Source organism: Arvicanthis niloticus, chromosome 10 (genome assembly GCF_011762505.2).
Source record: "Arvicanthis niloticus isolate mArvNil1 chromosome 10, mArvNil1.pat.X, whole genome shotgun sequence".
Taxonomy (NCBI): Eukaryota; Metazoa; Chordata; class Mammalia; order Rodentia; family Muridae; genus Arvicanthis; species Arvicanthis niloticus.
The window spans coordinates 77570504-77593938 of record NC_047667.1 but is presented as its reverse complement, the minus strand read 5'-3'; the positions used below and the strand labels follow the sequence as shown (position 1 = coordinate 77593938).

At 38.5% G+C, this 23435-nt stretch overlaps 1 protein-coding gene and 1 pseudogene across 1 annotated transcript in view; one reads left to right on the top strand and one right to left on the bottom strand.

Moving 5' to 3' along the window:
- Positions 1–23435, top strand: part of LOC117716227 (contactin-associated protein like 5-1) — a 688126-nt gene that overhangs the window by 450232 nt on the left and 214459 nt on the right. The window contains exon 12 of the mRNA XM_034513191.2: positions 21376–21495. Coding sequence (XP_034369082.1) covers positions 21376–21495 — 120 coding nt within the window. The remainder of the gene's footprint in view (positions 1–21375; positions 21496–23435) is intronic.
- Positions 19303–19442, bottom strand: LOC117716652 (small nucleolar RNA SNORA17; annotated as a pseudogene).

Here is a 23435-nt window from a genome sequence, read left to right as displayed (position 1 = left end):
TGGCTTTATCAAAATATTTAAACTGAGTTAGCAGAGGAGGAAAGACCCATCTCAATTGACAAGATGGAATGGAGACCAAGAGGGAACAGCAAAGTAGAAAGTAAAATGAACCTCAGCATTCATCTCTTCCTATTTCCTGACTATAGACAAAAATATGCAACTGCTGTCCTGCATTGTGTCACAGTGATAAGACCTGTAACTACCAGGGTTTGTTGTCACATTTAATATTTGTTTTGGTTTCTTCTTCTTCTTTTTTTTTAATCTTCATTTCCATCGCCCTGACTTCTTTTCTACTCTACCATGTTCTCTCCAAAATCTTCATCTCATTTTTATGGCACAAGTTCCCTTTTATCCTCCTGTATCCCTCTTCCTTGTTATCACTTTTTTCCTACTTATAGTCTCTTTCTGTTTTTATAGCCTGTTCATTCTCTGCTTTCAGAAAGATACCATCTCATGTGATCCAAACCATTTCTCCAACTCTTAAGCATCCTTTCTCAGTCATTGCTGCATTAACTCTGTATGCTCATAACCAATGTTCTATGAAGCTCTTATATATGTGTATACATATATGAATATATATATATATATATATATATATATATATATATATACACATATAGACTTAAGTATATACATTTATGGGAGGACCCATGGGGGCTAGGATAACTAGGTGACATGTCATGAATTTTATGCCAGGGAAGGCAGCAGTAGACAGGATGTCAGTCACTAGTAATGTAGGATACCCATGTCCCTTTGACACATTTTCATTTTTTGGAAATTCTTTGAAGCATTTGGCTTTCTTCCTTCTCATCAGCAAAGATCATTTTAGGCATTTTAATTGTAATGTAAATCATAGTGAGGTGGGAATAAAAGCCAAGCAGAAAAAGGAAAAAATGCAAAAGTTGAAATCATTTCTCTGTAAAAATCACAAATCTCATCTTTCTTTCTGCTCAAAAACAGATCAATCCTCTAATTAGAAGATAAGGGGGCATATAGAAATTTTTCTATGTAATTCCTCAAATAAGAAAGAAAGGCTTTTTTAATTTTCAGTTTTCTAGCATGGCAACATAAAACAATCTCATTAAGAGATGATATCAGAAGATGGAAAAATCTCCCATGAACATGGATTGGCAGAATTAATATAGTAAAAATGGCCATCTTGCCAAAATCAATCTCCAGATTCAATGCAACCCCCATCAAAATTCCAATTCAATTCTTCATAGAGTTAGACAGACCAATTCTCAAATTCTTTTGGAATAACAAAAATCTCAAGATAGTGAAAACTATTCTCAACAATAAAAGAACATCTTAGGGAATCACCATCCCTGACCTCAAGCTGTATCACAGAGCAATAGTGATAAAACAAAACAAAACAAAACAAACAAAACAACAACAACAAAAAAACCACTGCATGGTATTGGTACAGAGACAAGTAGGTAGATTAATTGAATAGAATTGAAGATCTAGAAATGAACCCATACATCTATGGTCACTTGGTCTTTGACAAAGGAGCTAAAACCATCCAATGGAAAAAAAGACAGCATTTTCAACAATTGGTGTTGGTTCAACTGGCAGTCAGCATGTAGAAAAATGCAAATTGATCCATTCTTACATAATCATCCTTGTACAAAGGTCAAATCCAAGTGAATCAAAGACCTCCACATAAAACTTGATACACTGAATCTAATAGTAGAGAAAGTGGAGAAAACCTTATAACACGTGGGCACAGAAGAAAATTCCCTGAATAGAACACCAGTGGCTTATGCTCTGAGATCAACAATCAACAAATGGGGCATCATAAAATTGCAAAGCTTCTGTAAGGCAAAGGACATTGTCAATAAGACAAAATGGCAACCAACAGTTTGGGAAAATATCCTTATCAATGCTACATTCAATAGAGGGCTAATATCTAATATATACAAAGAGTTCAAGAAGTTAGACTCCAGAGAACCAAATAACCCTATTAAAATGGGGTACAGAGCTAAACAAAGAATTTTGAACTGAGGAATATTGAATGGGATATGGGGTTTTGGGGCTTGTTGTCCTGGGAAAGGAGATAACATTTGAAATGTAAATAAAGATTTAAACACACATATTTGCAAACATGATCACGCGCGCGCGCGCGCACACACACACACACAGACACACATGCATACCAGAGTTTTTCAAAGCATGATTTTGCAGGAAGGTCTACACTTCGTTTTAAATTTTGAATTTATTCTGGACATAAATATCCTATGTAAATACCCTATTTAAGTAGGAACACTTATTGAGGCACTGGGGTAATAGAATTTCTTATCTTCCCTAAAAGTTTGCTCAGGGCACATTTGTTAAATACTTATATCAAATATCAAGGGTCTTCCATAGTTGAAAAACATACATTTTTCTTTGCAAAGTGTCTTTGTTTTGTTTTTTGTTTTTTTTTTTTTTTTTTTTTTTTATATTGTAAACTAGGAATTTGTCAGCTCATACTAGAAGACAAATGCTTTATGGTACATAAATTCAAAATATATCCATTTGTGCTACATCTGTAGCTCCTGAGTTGAAGTCTTGAGACTCACTAATAATGATCACATAGACAAATCCTGTGCAAATAGGATGCCCTCTAGAAACTTCTAAGGAATTTTTCATGTTTACTCTGACACACTGAGGTCTATTTGAAAACTTACAAGCATGATACAATTATTTATGCCTTTGTGTGTGTGTGTGTATTTCTAGAGTATAGAAGACAGAAAGTAGAGTTTGAGGTCAGAGAGTCAGTATCAAACTCACAAATACAACTATACCAGCTGGGGAGCTTAGAGAAAGGTTTGCATTACCTGAGCTCATTTGCATGATTAGTATCCATAAATAGATAAGCTTGATAGCCAGTTGTTCCCTGTTTAGTCTCTGAGCAATTGAACAAAATGTTTAAGAACAAGTGTGTTTTGGAAAGTGAGCTGAGGAACTAAACAAAAATTTAGTACATTAATATCTTGGTTTTTTCACCCTTTTTGTTTTTACAAAAAGAAAAACAAATCAAAACCCCATTTCATCCTTTCCTGAATATACTACATTCCAAGATAACCAAGTAGGGATAATAAAACATTTTCAGTCCTAGAATGATTCACACTTCCAAATTATGCTCACTGCTCACATTTATCATACTGCTCCATGAAGATCTATAGAGACTCTGTCACCTTTTATTTTACTACTTCATCCCGTCTTCCCTGTACGTAATAAAGAACCACTAGTCAATCAACAGAAGGGGGAATATATTGAGAATCTCAGGTTTAGAATTTGAAAGGTCATGCCTGGAGTAGAATACATGTCCCAGTCCATTGCTGCTTAGAATGCTGGAGTACACTTAATAATCCACACAAATTACACTTTCCTTGGGGCCTTCTTCTATGTGGTGGTTATCTTTAATTGTCAATTTGACACAACAAAATGACCATAACAAAGAGAGTTTTAATGAAGAGTTACTTCATTTTGGTTGCTCTTTTGGAATGTCTGCGGGAGATTGGCTAAATTGATTAATGTTTTAAGACAAAGTCCAGTCTGGGTAGCACATTTTCTAGGCAAGATATCCTTGACCAAGCCAGCTCAGTCAGTCAACATGGTCTCAAGGCAGTGAGCAAGGATTGAAAAGAAAGAGACAATTAGTCAACATTATAACACGACTCCAGCCAGTGCTGGGGCTGAAGTGGATTTTTTTTTTCAGTCTGCTTTTATATAATTCTAGGACCATACAAAGAATATGGTCAGTACTAAGGCATAAAGTAGTTAAAGAATAAACAACACATAAACAGGGTAGTTGAGGAACAAACAAAGCATAGCCTGCAGGTCCCATGATTACTCTGTTCAGGATCTTAACAAGACCATTCAAGATACAAAGAAAACATCCCTCAGCTGTATTCACATTGAGCCTACTTCTGAGTCATAACCCAAAGACAAATCCCTGCCTGAGCTTACTTCCATGTCCTAGCCCAATGTCAAATTACTGCCAAATTCCTAGAAGGCAGTCCCAAAAGAACTCCACAAGTCCTGAACCATTTAAAAGTGGAGAAAAAGATGTGAGCACAAGCAGGCAAGCATGCTGCATGTTTGTATCCATTTGTCTCTGTTCTTGACTGAGCAATGGACTGTAACTTGAAATGATATACCAGTAAAGTTCTTCCTTCCCAGTTACTTTTTGTTTGAGTATTTTATTAAAATGCAAGAAAAGACACTAGAATATCCTGTGTGTTCTAATAGCTTGTACACCCAGAATTCACATTCTTTTCTAGCTCAACTCCAACCCCTCTAACTAGCACTTTCCACTGACCCCCCCCTCTAACCAGCACTTTCCACAGACCCAAGTCTTCTCTTTGTCCAGGCTAAATAAACTTTCTCCATTTCCTAACCACGTAGCATAGCATAGCATATCACATTGTATGTGTTATATTTCCATTTGCTCGAGGATAGAAAGGCTAGTTTATCTTTTATCATTACTAAAGTGTACTTTTGCTACCGTTAGAAGGAGCATACATGGGTCCATGCATCTGATGTAAGAAGGGCACTTATAATTCAGTGGGTGGCTACTCAGAACCCTTAGTGTACATTGATTTTTAGATCCAATCGAGTAGATACTAACCACCTATATACTAGGCTGGAATATTTTTACATAATAGTTGCTCAGTGCATACTGGGTAAACTTAAACATGGACAAAGAATAAATAAGGTAGGAGCTAACTGTGATTTAACAAGATGTGCTGAACTTGAAGTGAGTACAAACGTTTTGAATTATTTCTTTATATCCTTTTACAAAACAACTGATACTTGAAATAAGATTTAAAAAAACAGGTGTACATGTTGATAAAACTCATAAGAGTGGTGTGTGAGATACCTCAATAGATACAGTGCTTGCTTTGCAGAAAAAGGATCCATGTTTTATCCCTAACACCCTTGTAAAAAGTCACATGTTGCTGTGCCCTTAGAATCTCAATGCTTGGGAAACTGAAACAGGAGGATACTCAGAGTCACTGGCCAGCCAATTTAGGCTGAATTCTCGGACCCAGGACAATGAGAAAACAGAATATAAAAAAAAAAAAAAAATCCAAAACCAAAAAAAAAACGAAACAAAAACAAACAAACAAACAAAAATTTCCAAAACCAAAACTAAATGAAATAAAATAAAAGGATGCTATCTGAGCAATGACACCTGAGATTGACCTTCGGCTTTCATATATTCATGCACAGTTCTGTGTGCACACATGCGCACATACATTCATACAAATCTATACCCACATACATGAAAAATTTTACATACACATAGGTGCAAATGTGTAAACACTCTCTCACACACACTTATGAATTCATAGCCAACAATTCTATGGTTTTTATGAAACCCTTACTAGATGAGCCAGATGTGCTATTACAGGCCTACAGTCTCACGTCTCAAAAATCTTAAGCTTAATATGGTGGATTTTGAGTGCCTTTTTCTGTAAATGTATAAAAACTAAATATTTGGGAAGAAAAATAATGTATTAAGGTTGTCTTTTTTAGTGGTTTTCTTAGATGTTATTTCTTAGGTGTTACATCTGAGCTCATAGGAGATGTCTTGGGAGAATGAGTTTTGTACTGTAGGTGGAGATAAAAATGGTGTGTGACAGCTTTCAAGAAAGAAAGAAAGAAAGAAAAAGAAAGAAGGAAAGAAAGAAAGAAAGGAAGGAAGGAAGAAAGGAAGAAAGAAAGGAGGAAAGAAAAGATAAAGAAAGAAAGAAAGAAAGAAAGAAAGAAAGAAAGAAAGAAAGAAAGAAAGAAAGAAAGAAATTACCCTGACCTTGGATAATCAGTGGCTAGAAGATGGCTTTGATGGATGTGAATTTGCCAGGTTGTGTGTCTGCCTCATTGCTGGGCTGCCTGGAATGCTCACTAAGGGGAAGCAGAACACAGTTCATAATAAAGGTCCTCAGTCTGCATTTTCCTGGATGAAAATCAACAGGATCTGTGATGATTGGTGTGGGTCCAAGTCTTATGCATACACAGGCATTGCTGGGATGCTGCTGGGAATTAGCAGCTGGAGTTCCTGGTCCATGCTTCCCCTCAGCTCTTATTTCTACAAGGCAACATCTTCACAAGCAAGCTTCCACTGAGTGCTTCCCTTCCTATGTCACTATAATTAAGTTATATTTCTGTTCATTTTAAAATAGTGCTTCTCTAACTTGTGGAAAGGTAAAATGGAATTCTTTTTTAAAATAAAATTAAGAAGGTATGAATTTTATTTAAATTATTCATAAATAAAAGAAGTCATTAGAGTGCAGTTAGAACAGAAAATTTTACTTCATAAGACAAATTAATCTTTTTATTTGCAGTTTCTTTTAATTTCTTCCAGTGGGTACAAGACAACACAATTTTTAGGTAAAGCAACTAAATAAAGTGATATACAACACTACTTAATAAGATGCCAAGTAAATTTTCATTGTAGGTATTCAGTAGTCAGCATGAATTCAGGAACAACATCCTTCAAAGATAATGCTAAAAAGAATTAAAGTGGTTCATAACTGTAAAAGGAAGAGTATGCATTTCTGAAGATCATATTTATTGCAATGAAATAGTTACTACATTAGAATTATATACATTCTTTTCACCATGTATGCACAATTAGAAAGCTTGAATCTCTAAGATAAATGCTTCTAGAATTCTCTTCTACCTTGTTTTCCTTTTATTTACAGTCGAGATAAACTCTTCTGATGAAACATGCTCAGAATTAAAGGGTTTATCCTATTCAAGGCACAGTCTGCCGTGGTGGGGAAGTCAATGTGGCAGGTCCTTGAAGCAGCTGATCACATCAAATCCTCAAGAAAGAAGCAGAGAGAGACTATCGCATTCTTGCTAGTGTTCACCTTGAATTTTTGATTCTATCCAATCCTGGATCCCCTGCTCAGGGAAGGGTCCTCCCTAGCAGTAAAATAGGCCATCACATTACAATTAAATCAAGATAATCCCTTACGGTGATTTTAGAGGTTGGCCTTAATCTAGTCCCTCTTGTGTTCTCCCTGGAGATTGCATCCTTGAGGAATTCTAGGTTCTGCCAATTTGGCAGTTAACACTAATCCTTACTAGTCATCTACTGTATTGCTAGTTCTTCAACTTAGAACTGACCTTAATAGTTGCATGTAATTAAAATGGTACAAAAGCAAAAAGGAGGAGGGGGGATTCGATGGGGTTTTTCAAGGGAGGGAAAAATGAAGAAAGTGGATAGCATCTGAAATGTAAATTAAAAAAATCCGATAAAAACAAAACAAACAAGAAAAAAAAAAAACACTAATCATTACATTCCCTCAATGCCTCAGAGAACATAAGAATTATAGCACCTACAATTGTACAAGTCACTGAATAACACTTCCGTGTCACAATGCGCACCAAAAGACCTGCCTGAAGTCATGGGACTATTCGTACCTATCCTTCATAGATTGCTTTGGTTACTTGTTCTACTCACACCCTGATATCTGCAACACCAGACACTGATTAGGGTATGCAGGCCTATCAGAAGATTGATTTCTTTCCTCAGTGTTAGTGATGTCCCCTGATGTTAGTGATGTTTGTGGGTAATTTCCCCTCAGCCCAGTGAGCTCTTTGAAAAGTATCAGCACTATATACATCTGCCCACTTTTCCAAGAGTTCTAGGAAGATGAATAAGATAACAACTGTACGAAAGTTTGATAGTAAAAGGTTAATTAAATGCCTTGATTTGTTTACCTATACTATTTGCACATTTAGAGTTTTAAAATATAGACATTTTAATGGCAATTGTAATTAGTTAATAGACTTTAACTGTTGCTGTGACAACTGACTTCAACCCAATAAAATAGACACTGGGGCTTTATTTAACTCTCTGATAACCTGGGTCTATCTCCACTGGCCATTGAGAGGACAAATGCTTCAAAGCTCTTTTAATGAAGGCGTTATCTCATGGGACTACACAAAGAAGCTCCAAACTTGCAAACAGATCTTTTCTAAAGAGTCCCTCAGCCTTCTGCTGTCATTCTACCAGTGCAGAAAGCATCTGAGACTACTGCTGCACAAACTAGCCACCCTTCTACCATCCCTGGTTTGTCTTCTCTCCAACATTACCTTTAATATAAATTACCTAAAATATTACTTTATATCATCCTCAACAGTATCCATGAAACCAGGTTTAATGTGCTCATAATAATTTCATACATAATACATCCACTGCTATAAAAAGTTTAATGTTCTATCAGAAATTATCTTATATAATACCAGGATTATAGATACCACTTCCTGGGAATATTGTTGAATATATTAGTAGAAAGCAAAGCACTTGAGAATCTATACTGGTTAAGTGTCAGGCTTATGTTCACAGGAATCCAATAGTGAGTGTCCAAGATATCCTTCTTGAACACATAATACTTTAAAATATGAGCCGAATGACTAAATAAGTACACATGTTTTATAACTGTCCTTTAAGCCTCATAATGAACAATTATTATTTTTGTCTACTTTTTTTCATACCTAAAAGATACTATTGATTGGCACTCAAAGTTAATCGTCTTCCAAAATATTCCAAAAATCTTTCAAATATTGTGTACAAAATACACAGAAGTCTAGACTAGGTAATTTCAAAACACACACACACACACACACACACACACACACACACCACCACCACCACCACCACCAACAACAACAACAACCTGTGGGGAAATGCTCCCTTCTTTTCTATTAAAGAATTTAGCTTTGTTTAGCTTTGTTTTGTAGTGTCAGCCTCTAGACACAGTTCAATCCATATCTTTGTATTTTTGTGGCTATATAATGCATTTCTCAGTCTCAGCTTTAGTTTTCCAATCAGCAAAATAACATTTTTAAACTAAATATAATCATCATGGTTTTTTGACTCTGTTTTTTTTTTTTTTTTTTTTTGCTATAATTCACCCTACAGATCTGATATCGAGAAATACTGCATGTCTACTATTATCTAAATGCTACATAAACTGACTTTCAGTTTTAAGGGGTGCATATGACAATTTTGTATTAAGAAAATACAAAATATTCTCATAATTGTACAATGAGTCTTTGACCCAGAAACATCATTAATATTTGGCATTAAGAAAAACATGTTCCTCCATCGCCTGAACAAATACATGGGGATTTAACTAAGGGACAGATGCTGTGGCTCCTGATTTTTCCCTGAGATGCTAAAACACACAACTGGAAATTTAGTCAGCCCCTGTAGAGTGTCTGCCCAAAGACAAGTCCATGAAAACATCAACAACAGCACACCCTGCAAAGATGCATATTCATCCTGTGCAGTGGGTCCTTGTTTGTTTTTTGTACTTTAATTTGGCTGCTATTACTTACAAACCTTTAAAAGCTAGCAAATGTTTATTTTTGGTGCATTCTATGGCTTGCAAGCTTCACAAATTTCTTTCACAAAGCTTAAACATTAATTTTTGTGTCAACAGCAAATGATACTACAATACCATAGAACACAATTATGATTGTTTACTATAGATTGATCTTCTGCATTTTAAAATGCCTAGATGTCCTGCAATATAACAGGCATTTTGCACATAAAGCTTTCCATTTGTATATAGTGACTGTTACTATGGACTGCCTTTAATAGCTAGTTTAAAAGAGACAATGATGTATAGATAAGGCTTGTGTAGTGTCGAACCTGAAATTAGGTGCTGTGTTTTATAAAAAGATCATGAGAGAAGAAATATGTTTAGTGGATGTGCAGTCAGGTGTGAGGGAAGGGGGTGTCTCTGTGGGCCCATGCTGAGGCATCCCTTTTCCCTTAGGGGTCAACCACAGGAAGCTACAGTATAGAATAGACTAAATTCAGGACATGGGGAAGAGAGTTGAGAGAGTAGAGAGACACAGAAAGGCAGAAAGAGAGAGAATACAGGATTAGAGGAATAGAGGAGCAGAGGAGTAAAGGCCAGCCATGAGCACGTGGAGAGAGAAGGAGAGGGAAATCGCGAGAATGGGAAAGCAGGAGCAAGAACAAGAGAGCTCGAGAGAGGAGGGGGTAAGCAGCCCGTTTTATAGTGAGTCAGGCCTACCTGGCTGTTGCCAGGTAATTGTGTGTGTGTGTGTGTGGTGGGGGGGGGGGGGCGGGGAAAGCAGCCTAGAATAAATGCCAGCAGTACGTACTAGTCTTTATACTTTCCAATTAAGCAGAAAGTACCTAGCCAGTTCGATGCCTTCATCATACACTGTGAAGAACATATCAGCAGCAGCAGGGCACTAATACTGTAGCCCAGGAGCCTAAAGTAACTTTTAACACCTTCTTTCTTGTGTAATATTACAACTTGACATTTTGCAATGCATTTTGAGTTCTGTGTGTGGCCTCAGACATCAAAAGCTCTGCCTACTGCAATGTCTATAGTCTCTTAACTTGTTTTGTAATTCTGATTAGTTTCAATACCATTTTTCTACTTTTTGTGGACACAAGGCCAAGTCAAGTTCTCAAAAATCTAGTGCATTGGGGGTTTGATAAACTTAATTAAATAAATGACTGCTAAATGCACATGAATACTATCATTATCTCTAATGAGAGAACGTCACAAGGACATTTCAAATTGTACATTAGACCGTAATTTATCCACCAGAATTGTGCTCAGATTAATTCTCTCAGATTTGAAAACATGGATTTATTTGCTCTGCCTCGTCACACCACACATCTGCTCTGTTTGTGTAAAACTGTTTCCTGGAGAGCTTTGCGTGTCTGCCATTGTTCCTTTCTCTTAGGAGTGCAGCAGTGTGCGTCAACTCGTGGTTATAACCCCTCAACAGCAATGCCGAGATAGAGACAAACTGCTACCTCCTCAGCATCTTTGTGTGCCTTAAAATGAAATACCCTTCTTTCTTAAGACTTAACACTGTCTCCTCTCTTAAGAGTTAAAATACAGTTGTACTTGTTAATCATCAGGCCAGGAGACTAAGCCTCAGGAAGGCAGGTCCTTAAACTATGCTAAAGAGATAAAAGGAGGATTTTTTTCTTTATTTAGGTAATGTTCTCCTTTCTAGAAAGCTTACACCCTGCCCAGTTCCTGTGACGTGCCCTGAAGTTTTTCTAAGTCTATGGAAGTTTTTGTGTTCTGACTAAAAAAGTCTTCCTCTTTCTTCCCTTCTGTCCTTCTCTACTGGATGTTGGCCAGAGCCTAAGAATACTCTCCCTAGTTCCGAACCTCCCCTACTCCCACCATGTGGCTAACCTCCATGTCTGCTTAACTCAAACAAAAAGGTTTTTTTTTTTTTTTTTTTTTTTTTTTTTTTTCGTATTTGTCTTCTCTTTACTCCTCCACTGAGCAGCTACTGAGATTTTCAGCTTTCATGTATTGGATATTTCCTTCTAAACTCTAATAAAATTCTCCTTGAACTTCCAATTAAATAACTCGAATTTAAATTATTCAACTACAGAGGCTAAGAACCCCAAGATGGGATCTTGACTTCCCTAGCATCATCTGGTGACCACAAAGAGATTCTCCCAACTTTCTAGTAATATTGTATCTGTGCCTGTCCATGGGTATGCTGGTATCTGTAATCACATGTGCATGTGGAGGTCAGTGTTGGGTATCTTATGCTGTCACTTGCCACCTTCTTTTCATTTTTCTTTTTTAAAAGGTATTATTATTATTATTATTATTATTATTATTATTATTATTGTTATTATTATTATATAATTTAAAGTCCATCATTATCTACCTCCCAATTTAGCTTCCCATTCCTCCCCCACTGTCTCCAAGAGTATGTCCTCACCCCCTCCCTCCACACCAGCAGACTTCCACACTTACTAGGGCCTCAAGTCTGTCCAGCGTTAGGTGCATCTTCTCTACTGAGGCCAGACCAATGAGGTAGAGTCTTTCACTAAACCTGGAGCTCTCCAATTCAGCTGGGATTACATGCACACACAGGCACACACAGGCACACACAGGCACACACAGGCACACACAGGCATACACAGACATACACAGGCACTCAGGCACACACAGGTACACAAATGCATACACAGGCACACACAGGTACACACAGGCACACACAGGCACACACAGACACACACAGGCACACACAGGTACACACAGGCACACACAGGCACACACAGGCACACACAGGTACACAAAGGAACACACAGGCACACACAGGCACATACAGGCACACACAGGCACACACAGGCACTCAGGCACACACAGGTACACACAGGCACACACAGGTACACAAAGGCACACACAGGCACACACAGGCACACACAGGCATACACAGGCACACACAGGCACACAAAGACAGATACACACAGCATACACAAGTACACACAGGCACACACAGGCACACATAGGCACATACAGACAGGTACACACAGGCACACACAGGCACATACAGGTACACACAGGTACACAAAGGAACACACAGGCACACACAGGCACATACAGACACACACAGGCACATACAGACACACACAGGCACTCAGGCACACACAGGTACACACAGGCACACACAGGTACACACAGGCACATACAGGCACACACAGGTACACAAAGGAACACACAGGCACACACAGGCACATACAGACACACACAGGCACTCAGGCACACACAGGTACACACAGGCACACACAGGTACACACAGGCACATACAGGCGCACACAGGCACATACAGACAGGTACAAACAGCATACACAAGTACACACAGGCACACACAGGCACACACAGGCACACACAGGCACACATAGGCACACACAGCTCTGTGTATGGGTTCTAGCAATCAGGCTCATGTCCTCAGGCCTATATGGCAAGCACTCTACTTATAGCTATCTGCCCAGCCCTACCAACAACTTCCTTTTGATTTTCTTTTAGGTACTCAATTTCTCCACAGCAGAATGTGCTGTGATTCTCCTATAGGTTACTTCCTGCCTCTGTGTCCTCTATACATATAAACATGAGACTTTATATTAATATTTTATAATGTTCATTTTGTTTCTCATTTGACATTTTATCTTATTTTTATCACTAACTATTTATTTTCTTATTTTGCATTCTATTACAGCTGTGTTTAGATATTTTATATTACTATTTCTTAATTTGAATCATGACTAAGTACATTTACTTCTTCTAGTTTATAAAAAAAAAAAAAAAAAAAAACTGAGTCTTTTTTTCCATCAAGAAAATTTATACATTTCACTTTCTAATATATAAGTCTGCAATTTACATGGAATTTGATCTTGGTGCCCACTGTATGACTGGGTCTAGTGTTATTGTCTTCCTTATGGCTTCCCAGTCATCTGAGCAACAATAGAATAGGATACAGAAAGGGAGTCATAACCATCTGAACCATATGAGTATGGCTAAGCTCATAGGTATTGCACTAGAAACAGCAATTCAATGAAGTATCCCAGTAAAAGGACACTTATTCCTTCTATGTTCTTAGTACATCTTAAGATGAAGGCCCAAGTCCAAGAGAGTATCCTGGCCCAACTGCATGTTAAGTTTCTTCCAGGCCATATATTCTATTCTACTTTTATTCTTTTGAACAAACCTGTACTATGTAGCTTTGGTTGACCAGGAGTTCTCTATGTAGATCAGGCTGGCCTCAAACTTATGGAGACCTGCTTATTTTCCCTTAAAGGGCCTTCATTACTACATTAACAGTCCCTCTGAAGAAGAGCTGGCATCCCTGGCCTCTGGCAAAAAAAAAATGAGGCTATGTAGGAGCACAAAGACACAGATGTCTCATCTTTAGTGTCTTTTTATACCAAACTTCTTAGTTAATTTTTACTTCCTATTATTAGTGACCTAAGACAGAAAATTAAATAGAAAATCTGATATCTGTGAAACTGTGTCCTGTAATCTGTACTGTTCTCAAAAGACACTATAAGAGCATCTTTATATATAAGAACATATACATTCCCAATCTCATCACACATATTCTTTGGGGCAATCTATATTAAACTCATGTAGAAGAGAGAATACTGAAAATGTTAGTCATGCTTGACTTAATTTGAAACTATTCAACTAAAGTTTGAACAATAATTTAAACTCAGAATGGCAAAAATAAATAAATAAATAGGCAACTAACCACACAGACATTAAAACAAATACAACAATAACAATAAGCGAAGAAGATCAAGATAATAAAACAGAACAAAAAATCCAAGCATAGGAAATAAGAACACGTTGAAGGGATTAGAGTGCAGAAGTGAAAAGGATAAAGTATCAGATTTGCATAGCTGAATCCTTATATAGAAATAGCAGAATCCAGAGCTGGGGAGATGGTTCAATGGGCTATAATGTGCTTTTGCCATGAAGGCCAGTGTTCACACCCCCAGACATGCATTAAGAAAGTAGCTGGAAAGTACTCCTATTCTGTATTTTTACAGACCAGCTAGCCTATTGTATATGCAGTGAAGAAACAAGGGACCGTTAATAAAAGCAGGATGAAGAAGTTAACAGATGCATGAGGTTGTCCTTTCACCTCCATATGAACACCTGGGCATACTGTGCTGGCTAGATTTTGTTACGTTGAAATAATTTATAGTCATCTCAGAGGATGAATCCTCAGTTGATAAAATGCCTCCATTTATCATTCAGGACCTCTGTATCAGTTCTTGACTCCATGTTTCTGCCTTGAAATTTTGCCTTGACCTCCCTAGAAGGTGGATCACAACAAGCTCAAGATGAAATAAAACTTTTCTTTCCAAAGTTGCTTGTGGTCTAGATGTTTTAGATAGGAATTAAAACACACCACACAAACACACACACACACATGCACACACACATACATGAACACACACATACACACACACACACACACACACAGAGAGAGAGAGAGAGAGAGAGAGAGAATACAATCTAAGAGACAAGAAATCCACATTACAACATTATCCTGACAAAAACCTTCTAGAAAGAGCCAAGGTAAGCTAGTGATCATTCTGGAGTTGGCTCACTATTTTACATGACTGTGATGTATGAACACAAAGACTTCATCCTCGATTTCTTCTTGTTCCAGATATACCTTTTCCTCCCAGTATTATATAGTCTAATGATTCCTGACCATCAGCCTACCTTATTGGGCAATTTTTCTGCAAATCAACATGAATATATACTCTCATGTAGTAATGCTCCTTAGACAAACTGAAGATGTCGCAATTCCTGATCATGATTTTATAGAACTCTTAAATTGATACAAGTAATCTCATGCCTCTATAGAAAAAAGCCACAAACAGGGCTCTGCAAATCATCCCATAACACAGGCTGATTGTACTTGGATAAAAAGTAGGCTTGGAGTAAATTTGTGGTCAAAAAAATAAAAACATTCATTATATGTCACATCCAAGGATGAAGCAATATATGTGCACTATGATAAAGCAAGGCCATGTGAAGCTGTTGCTTTGAACTTATAATGTGTTAATAGTGTGAAACATTGCTTTGAACTTACTATGAACATCCTTCTGGAACTCTCCTTTTGTGTAATATTGTATCTATTTGGTAATTTTATGAAGAACTTTTGTCTAAGAAGGTATAAATTGCCAGAGAGAAGAAATAATGAATGGCTTTTATCCACCAAATCTATATATGTATATACCACCAAATCTGCTTTATCCACCAAATCTATATATGTATATACCTTTTGTCTATATGTATCTACACACATATGTGTATAGGTATATGTGTGTGCATATAAGTATGCATGAACACTTGTGAAATTATTGAGACAGCTGTTTGGGCCTGAAAAATGTGCGTTTGTGTGTGTATGTGTGTGTGTGTGTGTGTGTGTGTGTGTTTATGTATGTGTTTAAATTCCCATCCCCCCTTTTTTTCCTCTTTCACTCATGAAGATTTAATAAACTTGTAGCCTCTCACTCTGACAGCCAGGAACTTTTGAGCCAGAGAGAAACTAGTTTTTTTCTTAAATCCCCTGCTACCATCAGTGAGAATCAAATTACCAGAAGCAAGTGGGTTTTGGCCACAGAATAATAAAGATTTAAAAACAGAAAAATTGTCAAAGATAAAGCAGGTCTGACCCTATCGCCACCTTTGCTGCCTGTCTCAGTACTTGGCTGCTGTGACTGGCCAGTGGCACTATCTCAAACATATAGAAACCATAGGTGACATCCAGTTCTTACAGTGGAGTTGAAGATGGGAGTTTTTTGAAAAACATACCTCTGTCTGAAAACATAAAAGTAGATCAGCGGCTCATCTTCAACCATTGTGAAGCTGGGCTCATCCTTGTGGAATGCAGTAGAGACTTCCAAGATCTCCCAGGTAGGATTTTTCCATCTGGATGTTTCCTAAGGAGACCAGTGGATTTTACCTCAGAAAGCAAACTAGAAGATTCAAAAATTGTGGCCAGTGCCTTTCAACAATCAAATCCTGAAGCCTTGTCTTCTCCGTTGTAACCAGTGTCTACTTGAACTGTGTGCCAGACACAGTTGTTCCTCCTTTAAGTTGTTTGGTCAAGCATTTTATCACAGCAATTACCCTGATAGCTAGCTGCAAGTGTCCATCATGGAAATTTTATTAGGAGCCCTCATCAGAAACTAAGTCAATTTCCCAAAGAACAGCAGATACTATGTTGAAGCAAGACTGAAAAAATTTACCCAGTAAATTTCTAGGCTTCCTGTTCTTTGGGAAATAGTTACAAGGTATATTTAGGGTGTGGTGTATATGTGTGTCTTCATTCACTACATTTGTGTGATTGTGTGTTTGCCACAGAGTATATGTGGGTGGTCAGAAGAGAACATGGGGTAGTTTGTTCTTTTCTTCTACCATGGGAAAGAACCCATGTCTTCATACTTGACAGCACATTCCATGACTCACTGAGCGATCACACTGAATTAGTGTTCTCAGCAGTTAGGGAAATGCTCACGTGCTGTCTGGGCATTATTCCCCTTTCCTGTTCATGAGAAAACAGCAGTGGCAACTTCTATAATGTGATTGTCCTCTATGAGTGTTGGTGTTTTTGGTGACCCCCACAGACGCTAGATGACATTCACATATTTGATGCATACCATAATGCATTGCATAGATTCTGAAGGTCATATTCTTCCAGGCAAGTGTTTTACCATTTGAAGATATCAGGTTCTGTTGAGCAACAATATATGAAGCTTGTGTGTTTGCTGTGTAAGGTGCATACCGTGACCATTTTACAAACCTTCTTCAGAAAGTGTGCCTGAATACCAAAGAGAGTTTCCATGAATACAACTATAACCTTGAATTCACTCCAAAATATAAAAAGCTCTACCTCGCTTACTAGTTAGAACTTGACTGGTAGTGAATTATTTGAAGCATCCCTGACATTTGATCATCATGATCAGCAGCCTAGTATTTCAATGATGGGGCATTAATCACAGGGGCAGAAGTCAGCTAAGGGGACAAGCTTGTATTCTATCTTAGACAATGTTGGGAACCACTGAAGTGTCTTAAGTATTGATGGGTGGCATAATTGAATGCATGCATGCTGCCCAGAATTATAGGACATCGGGTCAAGTATCACATATAAATTATATGCCTAAGGTTGTTCATGTATCTTTTAAAAAAAACTTTTTATTGGTTCTTTGTGAACTTCACATCATGTACCTCAATCCCATTCACCTCTCCCTCCCCTCATATCAACACTCCACACTTGATACTTCTTCTCTAACAAGAAGAAAAACAAATCTCATTGTGGAAGCTATATTAAGTCACAGTGTGTTTCATAATAAACCATCTTATCCACACTTCTTGGCTTGCAGATGTTCATTACAATATCTCCTTGGTCTGGTACAAGGGCCCTGGCTTCTGCTACTCTACCAATACTGGATCCTCACTGAGACTCCTCTTGGGTATCCTATTGGTTACCTGTGTCATGGAGATCTGGTAGTTTTGGATCCCTAGAATGAGCACTTTACAAACTCCAAAAGTTCATTGATGGATTACATGTTGGGATGGGCCAACTCAAAGTCTTGGATCTAGGCCTGTGAGGTATCAAAGCTGGTAAACCCACCATCACTCCACCACTTATATCACTATATTATGCTCACCTCCCCTGTTCTAGCTGGCCCATTCAATGCCACAGTCATCAAAAAACAGAGCCAACTCTCTCACTATAATGCCCTCAAGGCTGGTTCATATGTACCCATGCCATCACAAACAGCTCTACTGTGCTGCCCAGATACAGGCCCCTCTGTTCTGAGTGTTGCAGAGGAGGTGGGTGTCTCATCCTCATACATGATACCTAATGGGAGACAAATGGCAAAACAAGATCTCCTACTCTCATACCCTCAGGGTCAGCTCCTCAGCAACTCCTGTAAAGGCCAAGTCTGGGTGATGCACAGGGCCCTGCTCTCCCAAGCACTACAGCTGGCTAGGAGCAAGGTCATCTTCTGCTCTCAAGTCTCCACGGTCGACTCTCTCACAATGCCCAGGCAAGGGGTGAGGCCATATCTGCACAGCTATCAGACATCAACATGTTTCCAGGCAGCAGCCCAGAATAAGGATATCTTTGATGCTAAGGCCATGCAAGCCACTTCTTGGATGGTAAGGCTCACCCAGGCCTGCTACATTCCAGACTGGTAGTTATCACAAGCTAGCTCCCTATTTATGCATGCCCCATGGAGTCGGACAGCTTGTCCTCTCTAGCCATAGGTGCTGACAGACCCCTCCTGCTTCAGGGCCACCTACCACTCCACTGAGCAGTGGCCCCTGGTGGCAGTACATTGCAGGACCTCACCATGGTTCCAGGTGTCATCACCAGCTACTGATATCAGACTGTTCCTTCCTGAGTCTCCAGTTCTGCCTCGATTCATTGTACCCAAATTCTTCAGCTTCTCTTTCTCTTCTACTTCTTTATCACTTAATTGCTCCTCTTAGTGACACCTAGGATCTTTGAGTGCCGGAGGACATCTCAGGAGTAGTCTCAGGCATGTCATGCTCTACCTGTGCATTCTGGCCATCTCTAGCCTGGTCTTTTCTCCTAGGCCTGAAAGGTGCCAGACTAGACAGGCTCACTCCATGTCCATGCCCCATGTCATTGGACTGGTTGTCATCTATGGCTCAGCTCACTCCCACCAGCAGGTAAGGTAGGTTCAAACTTGCTCCCACTAAGTTGCATGGCCCCAGGCAGGTTATTCTGGTCTCTGGCTCACTCCCTGCTCTTAGAGCTGGTACACACCTACACAGTGGTGGACTAGTAGTCATTTTATACTATATCCCTGTCTGGGCCCTCTTGCCCAGTACTAGTGATTGTCTCAGGTTTGGTTTTTTGGGGGGGTGGGGGTTTGCTTGCTTGTTTGTTTGTTTGTTTTGTTGTTTTTGTTTGTTTTGCTTTTCTTTTTAGGGGAGTATTAGGCTACTAATCATTCAGATGTTCATAGGTCAGAACACTGAGTGTAGACCTAATAGACATAGACTCTTTCCTCTCTGCTACCCACTGATGCACACAGGACATAGCAGCCACCATATAATACCTTTAGGGGCATGTTTAATATGTCATTTCAGCCATCTTCTTTTCATTATTTCAAATTTGTTAGTGTTATTTTATTGATATTAATATTTATCAAGTCTACAGCTCTGTTAAAACTCCAAATTGTGTGACACCTATGACCTGTCTCTGCTCTTGTATGAGCACACAAAGAGCTCTATGCCTACTTCAGTTTGTAATCATGGGGACACAGACAAATAGTCTTACCCAAGAATTTATCCTTTGATGAAAATCATACTTGTTGACATATATCTGTAAATTAAGAAGCACTTGTTAGACAAAGATGGATTGAACCTGGATCTAATATTATATTAATTACTTTCCTAAGTTTGGGATGTATAAATTTAAGAGAGTGTCTCTTTGTGCTGCAAGAATCTCAGTTGGTATACTGTTTGCTTTGCAGACAAAAGGTCCTCAGTATGATCCCCAGAACATATCCAAGCTTAGTAGGTTATACATACTTGTAATGCTTATGCTGAGGAGGTGTTGATAGCCTGATCCTTAAGGTTCACTGGTCAGCCAGCCTACCCAAATAGCAAGGAGAGAATAACAGTGCGACGAGTAAGAAATGATCTTTGAGCTTATCTATTGGTCTTCTCACACACAAACACACACACACACACAAACATACACACAAACACACACACACACACACATCTTTCAAGGTGGTGTCCTTATATTTTATTGCTAAAAAGGTATAACAGCATATGTACATTTTAAATTCACTAACCAAGTAAGTGTTGAACCTTGTTGCTATTTGATAGATGCCATGGCACTCATCTATGGATCTTAGAGGTTCTTCAGCATAAAGAAGATAGACCAATATTTTCATGCTTCTATTGTAGTATGCTGTGGGGACAGAAAGGCAGAATGCAAATCAAAAAAGATCAGGAAAGAAGTTTAGGGTACATGTACCCATGAGATGTTATAAAAAGAATGAATGAATGATAATAAATTAAGAACATGTGAGAGTGAGCTTTAAATCTCAGCTTGACACAACCTAGACTCACATTAGAAGAGTGTCTCACTGAGGGACTATAAAAATTGGGTTGGCCTGAGGGCATGTTTATAGGGATTGTCTTAAGTTAATTGGTGTGGGAAGACCCAGCCTAATGTGGGTGACATCATTCTCTAAACAGGACTTCCTTAAGTTAGGTTTCCATTGTTGTGATAAACGCCATAAGGAAAGGATGTATTTCAGCTTAGTTTCTTTCTTCATGAAAGTAGGTCAGACCAAGAACTGAAGGGATGAACCTGGAGCCAGGGACAGAAGGGAGGCAATAGAGAAGTTCTACTTACTGTCTTGCTCTCATGTCTTGATCAGCCTGCTTTCTAATGCCACATAAGATAATCTTCTGAAGAGTGGCATTGCCTCCAGTGTGCTAGACTCTTCCATATCAATCATTAATAAAGAAAATTCTCTAGACCATTCGTTACACTCTAGTCTGGTGGGGGCATTTTTACCATTGAGGTTCCATTTATAGAAATGATTCTAGCTTGTGTCCAGTTGAGAAAACAAACAGAATAATTTCTAAGTTAATTGAGTGGAGAAATCAATAAGAGTATAAGCAATCCACCAAGGAAGCAAATGTATAATTGTTTCTTAGTGTCCGTGGCCGTGGATGTGATGTCATTAGCTGCTTCAAGTTTCTGCAACTCTGATTTCTCTACAGTGGTGGATTGCAACCTAGAATTGTGAACTAAGATAAGCTCTTTCTAACTTAAGTTGCTTTCTTGTCAGGGTATTTTGTTCACAGCATCAGAAACAAAAATAAAAGGGCATGAGTCTTCAAAGTACTAGAATGTTGAAAAGGCCCTTGGGGCTGTACAAGAAGGAAAGAAAAAGCAGAAACAGGGGCCTTAACTATGAGTTACTGAGTCCTGCAGAGGGATATTAAGAATCAAGTATAATTTGCTTTTGTGTCTTTCCAGCCACCTATGAGCAATCCTGTGAGGTGTACAGACACAGAGGAAATCCATCTGGGTTTTTCTATGTTGACTCTGATGGCAGTGGGCCACTGGAACCACTCCAAGTGTACTGCAATACTACTGGTAAGAGTCAAGTTTTCTAAGCATGCTTAATCTGAGTGAGTGGTGGAATGAGATGAAAGAGGCTTTTAGAAAGGCACACCTGAGCATACAAAAACGTATAGGACTAATATCATGACGGAACAATGGTATCTTGAAAAATAATATGAATTAGCTTAGTTATTTCCAAGACAAAGAAAAAAGGGATGTTAGTGGTCATAGCACTATTCCCTGAAATGGGAATGATTTACCGAGTGTTCTCTGTAAGTCTTGCCAAGGACAACTTCTCTATTAAAATTCAACAACAGAAAGAAAAGGAAGTGGAACACAAAACAAATAAACACAAAAATTCAGGCATGAATGTCAGTGGAAAGTCCTGATTCACAAAAAGGAATGTCATTCATTTATGGTTCTATGGAGTGTGTATCTGGGTGGTCTTACTATCTTGAGCCTCAGTGGTTCATCAGTGAAATGGAAATGAGATGACTACAAACCAAGGACTTCTGAGGATCACAGATAATGATGAATGTTGGATCAGCTAGTGAGGACATTAAAAAAAAAACCCCAAAAACGAAAACCACAACTTTCACCTGAAAAGCACTAAGACATAGTTTATTATAGAGTGTGACTATGGCCTAAGAACATAGATTAGGTTACAAATTCCATGTTCTATTATGATAATGGTTTCATGAAGATTTTTATTGTGGTAGTTGTATGTTAATATAAGTCTCTGATGAGCCTTAGCTTACCAGGAACACCCTGAGAGAACAACCCAGAGCTGGGAATCAATGCAAAAGCAAGAGGAATTTTATTGTTCTAGCATGCTGTGGTAATCCTGCATCCAAAAGGAGAGGCCACACCCCTGGGCAGTTCATTTGGGCAGTTTTTATAAAATTTTTAGGGGTATACTATGATTGGCAGAATAGTGTAACTTAAACTTATTGGCTTTTAGGGAATGAGGTGGCAAGGGCTTCCCTTATCTTCGAGTGGCCAGCAGTCCATCCTGTGGAATCTGTCCATGTGTTCTGGGCCTCCCCTACCAGCAGGTTGATTCCCAGCCCCTGTGGTCTGAGGAATGTAAATTAGCCTCTGTTTTCCAGAGGGACAAGTGTTCCAAAGTTTCTGAGCTGACCTCTGCCTTAGCATACTTTTCTATTGAGAAGGCTAGGCTGACTCCATGACTGGCTTCAAATTGACAGTTCAGGAGACTAGGCCTAAATTTCTATTTCTAAGAACTGGGCAATTCCAGGCAAGTCTAGGCAAGTCCAGGCATCAGAAGCTGCCCCATTGCCTGGCCTTTGTCAAGGACAATATATCAGCAGCAGTTTGGAGACTACCCCAGCAACATTTGCTAGCCTCCAAGGCCCCAACAATGGTTCTGGAATCTTCCTTGAGATAAAACCAAGATTAAGATAGAGGTCACCTACCTCTACCCTGAATTCCCTTAATGTGCTTTAAATCAGGCCTTCGAGCTCACCTCCAGGTGTCTTCATCTTAGTAGATGGTAGACCCCAGCATGCCAGAGTTCTGCAGAATAAAATACTCTACATTTATATTTTATTTGAGTTTGGGGTATTATTCTTGAGTGAATCATTGACTCTTATACTATATTCTAGTCAAAGATCAGATCGAAGAATTTCAGTAAAGCAGGAATATCTTTGCCTTGAACCTTCCATGTTTTTGATGAATTTCTCAGTCTTTGGGTTTATGAAAGTTCAGAGTCTTAACTTTTAAAAGAACTTTCTAGATAGTCATAAGAATGTTAGGTTATGCACAGAAATTGTCAATAAACTACCGTTCAATATGCCAAAATTGCCCCCAAAAAATCACAAAATTCTTAATTAGTCAATCATCTCTGGACAATATTTTAATTAATCACTCAGCTTTGCTGGATAGGCGTGGCTTCTTTTTCTGGTAAGTTACCTTGCAAACCACTAATGTCATTGTCACTGTCATCATCATCA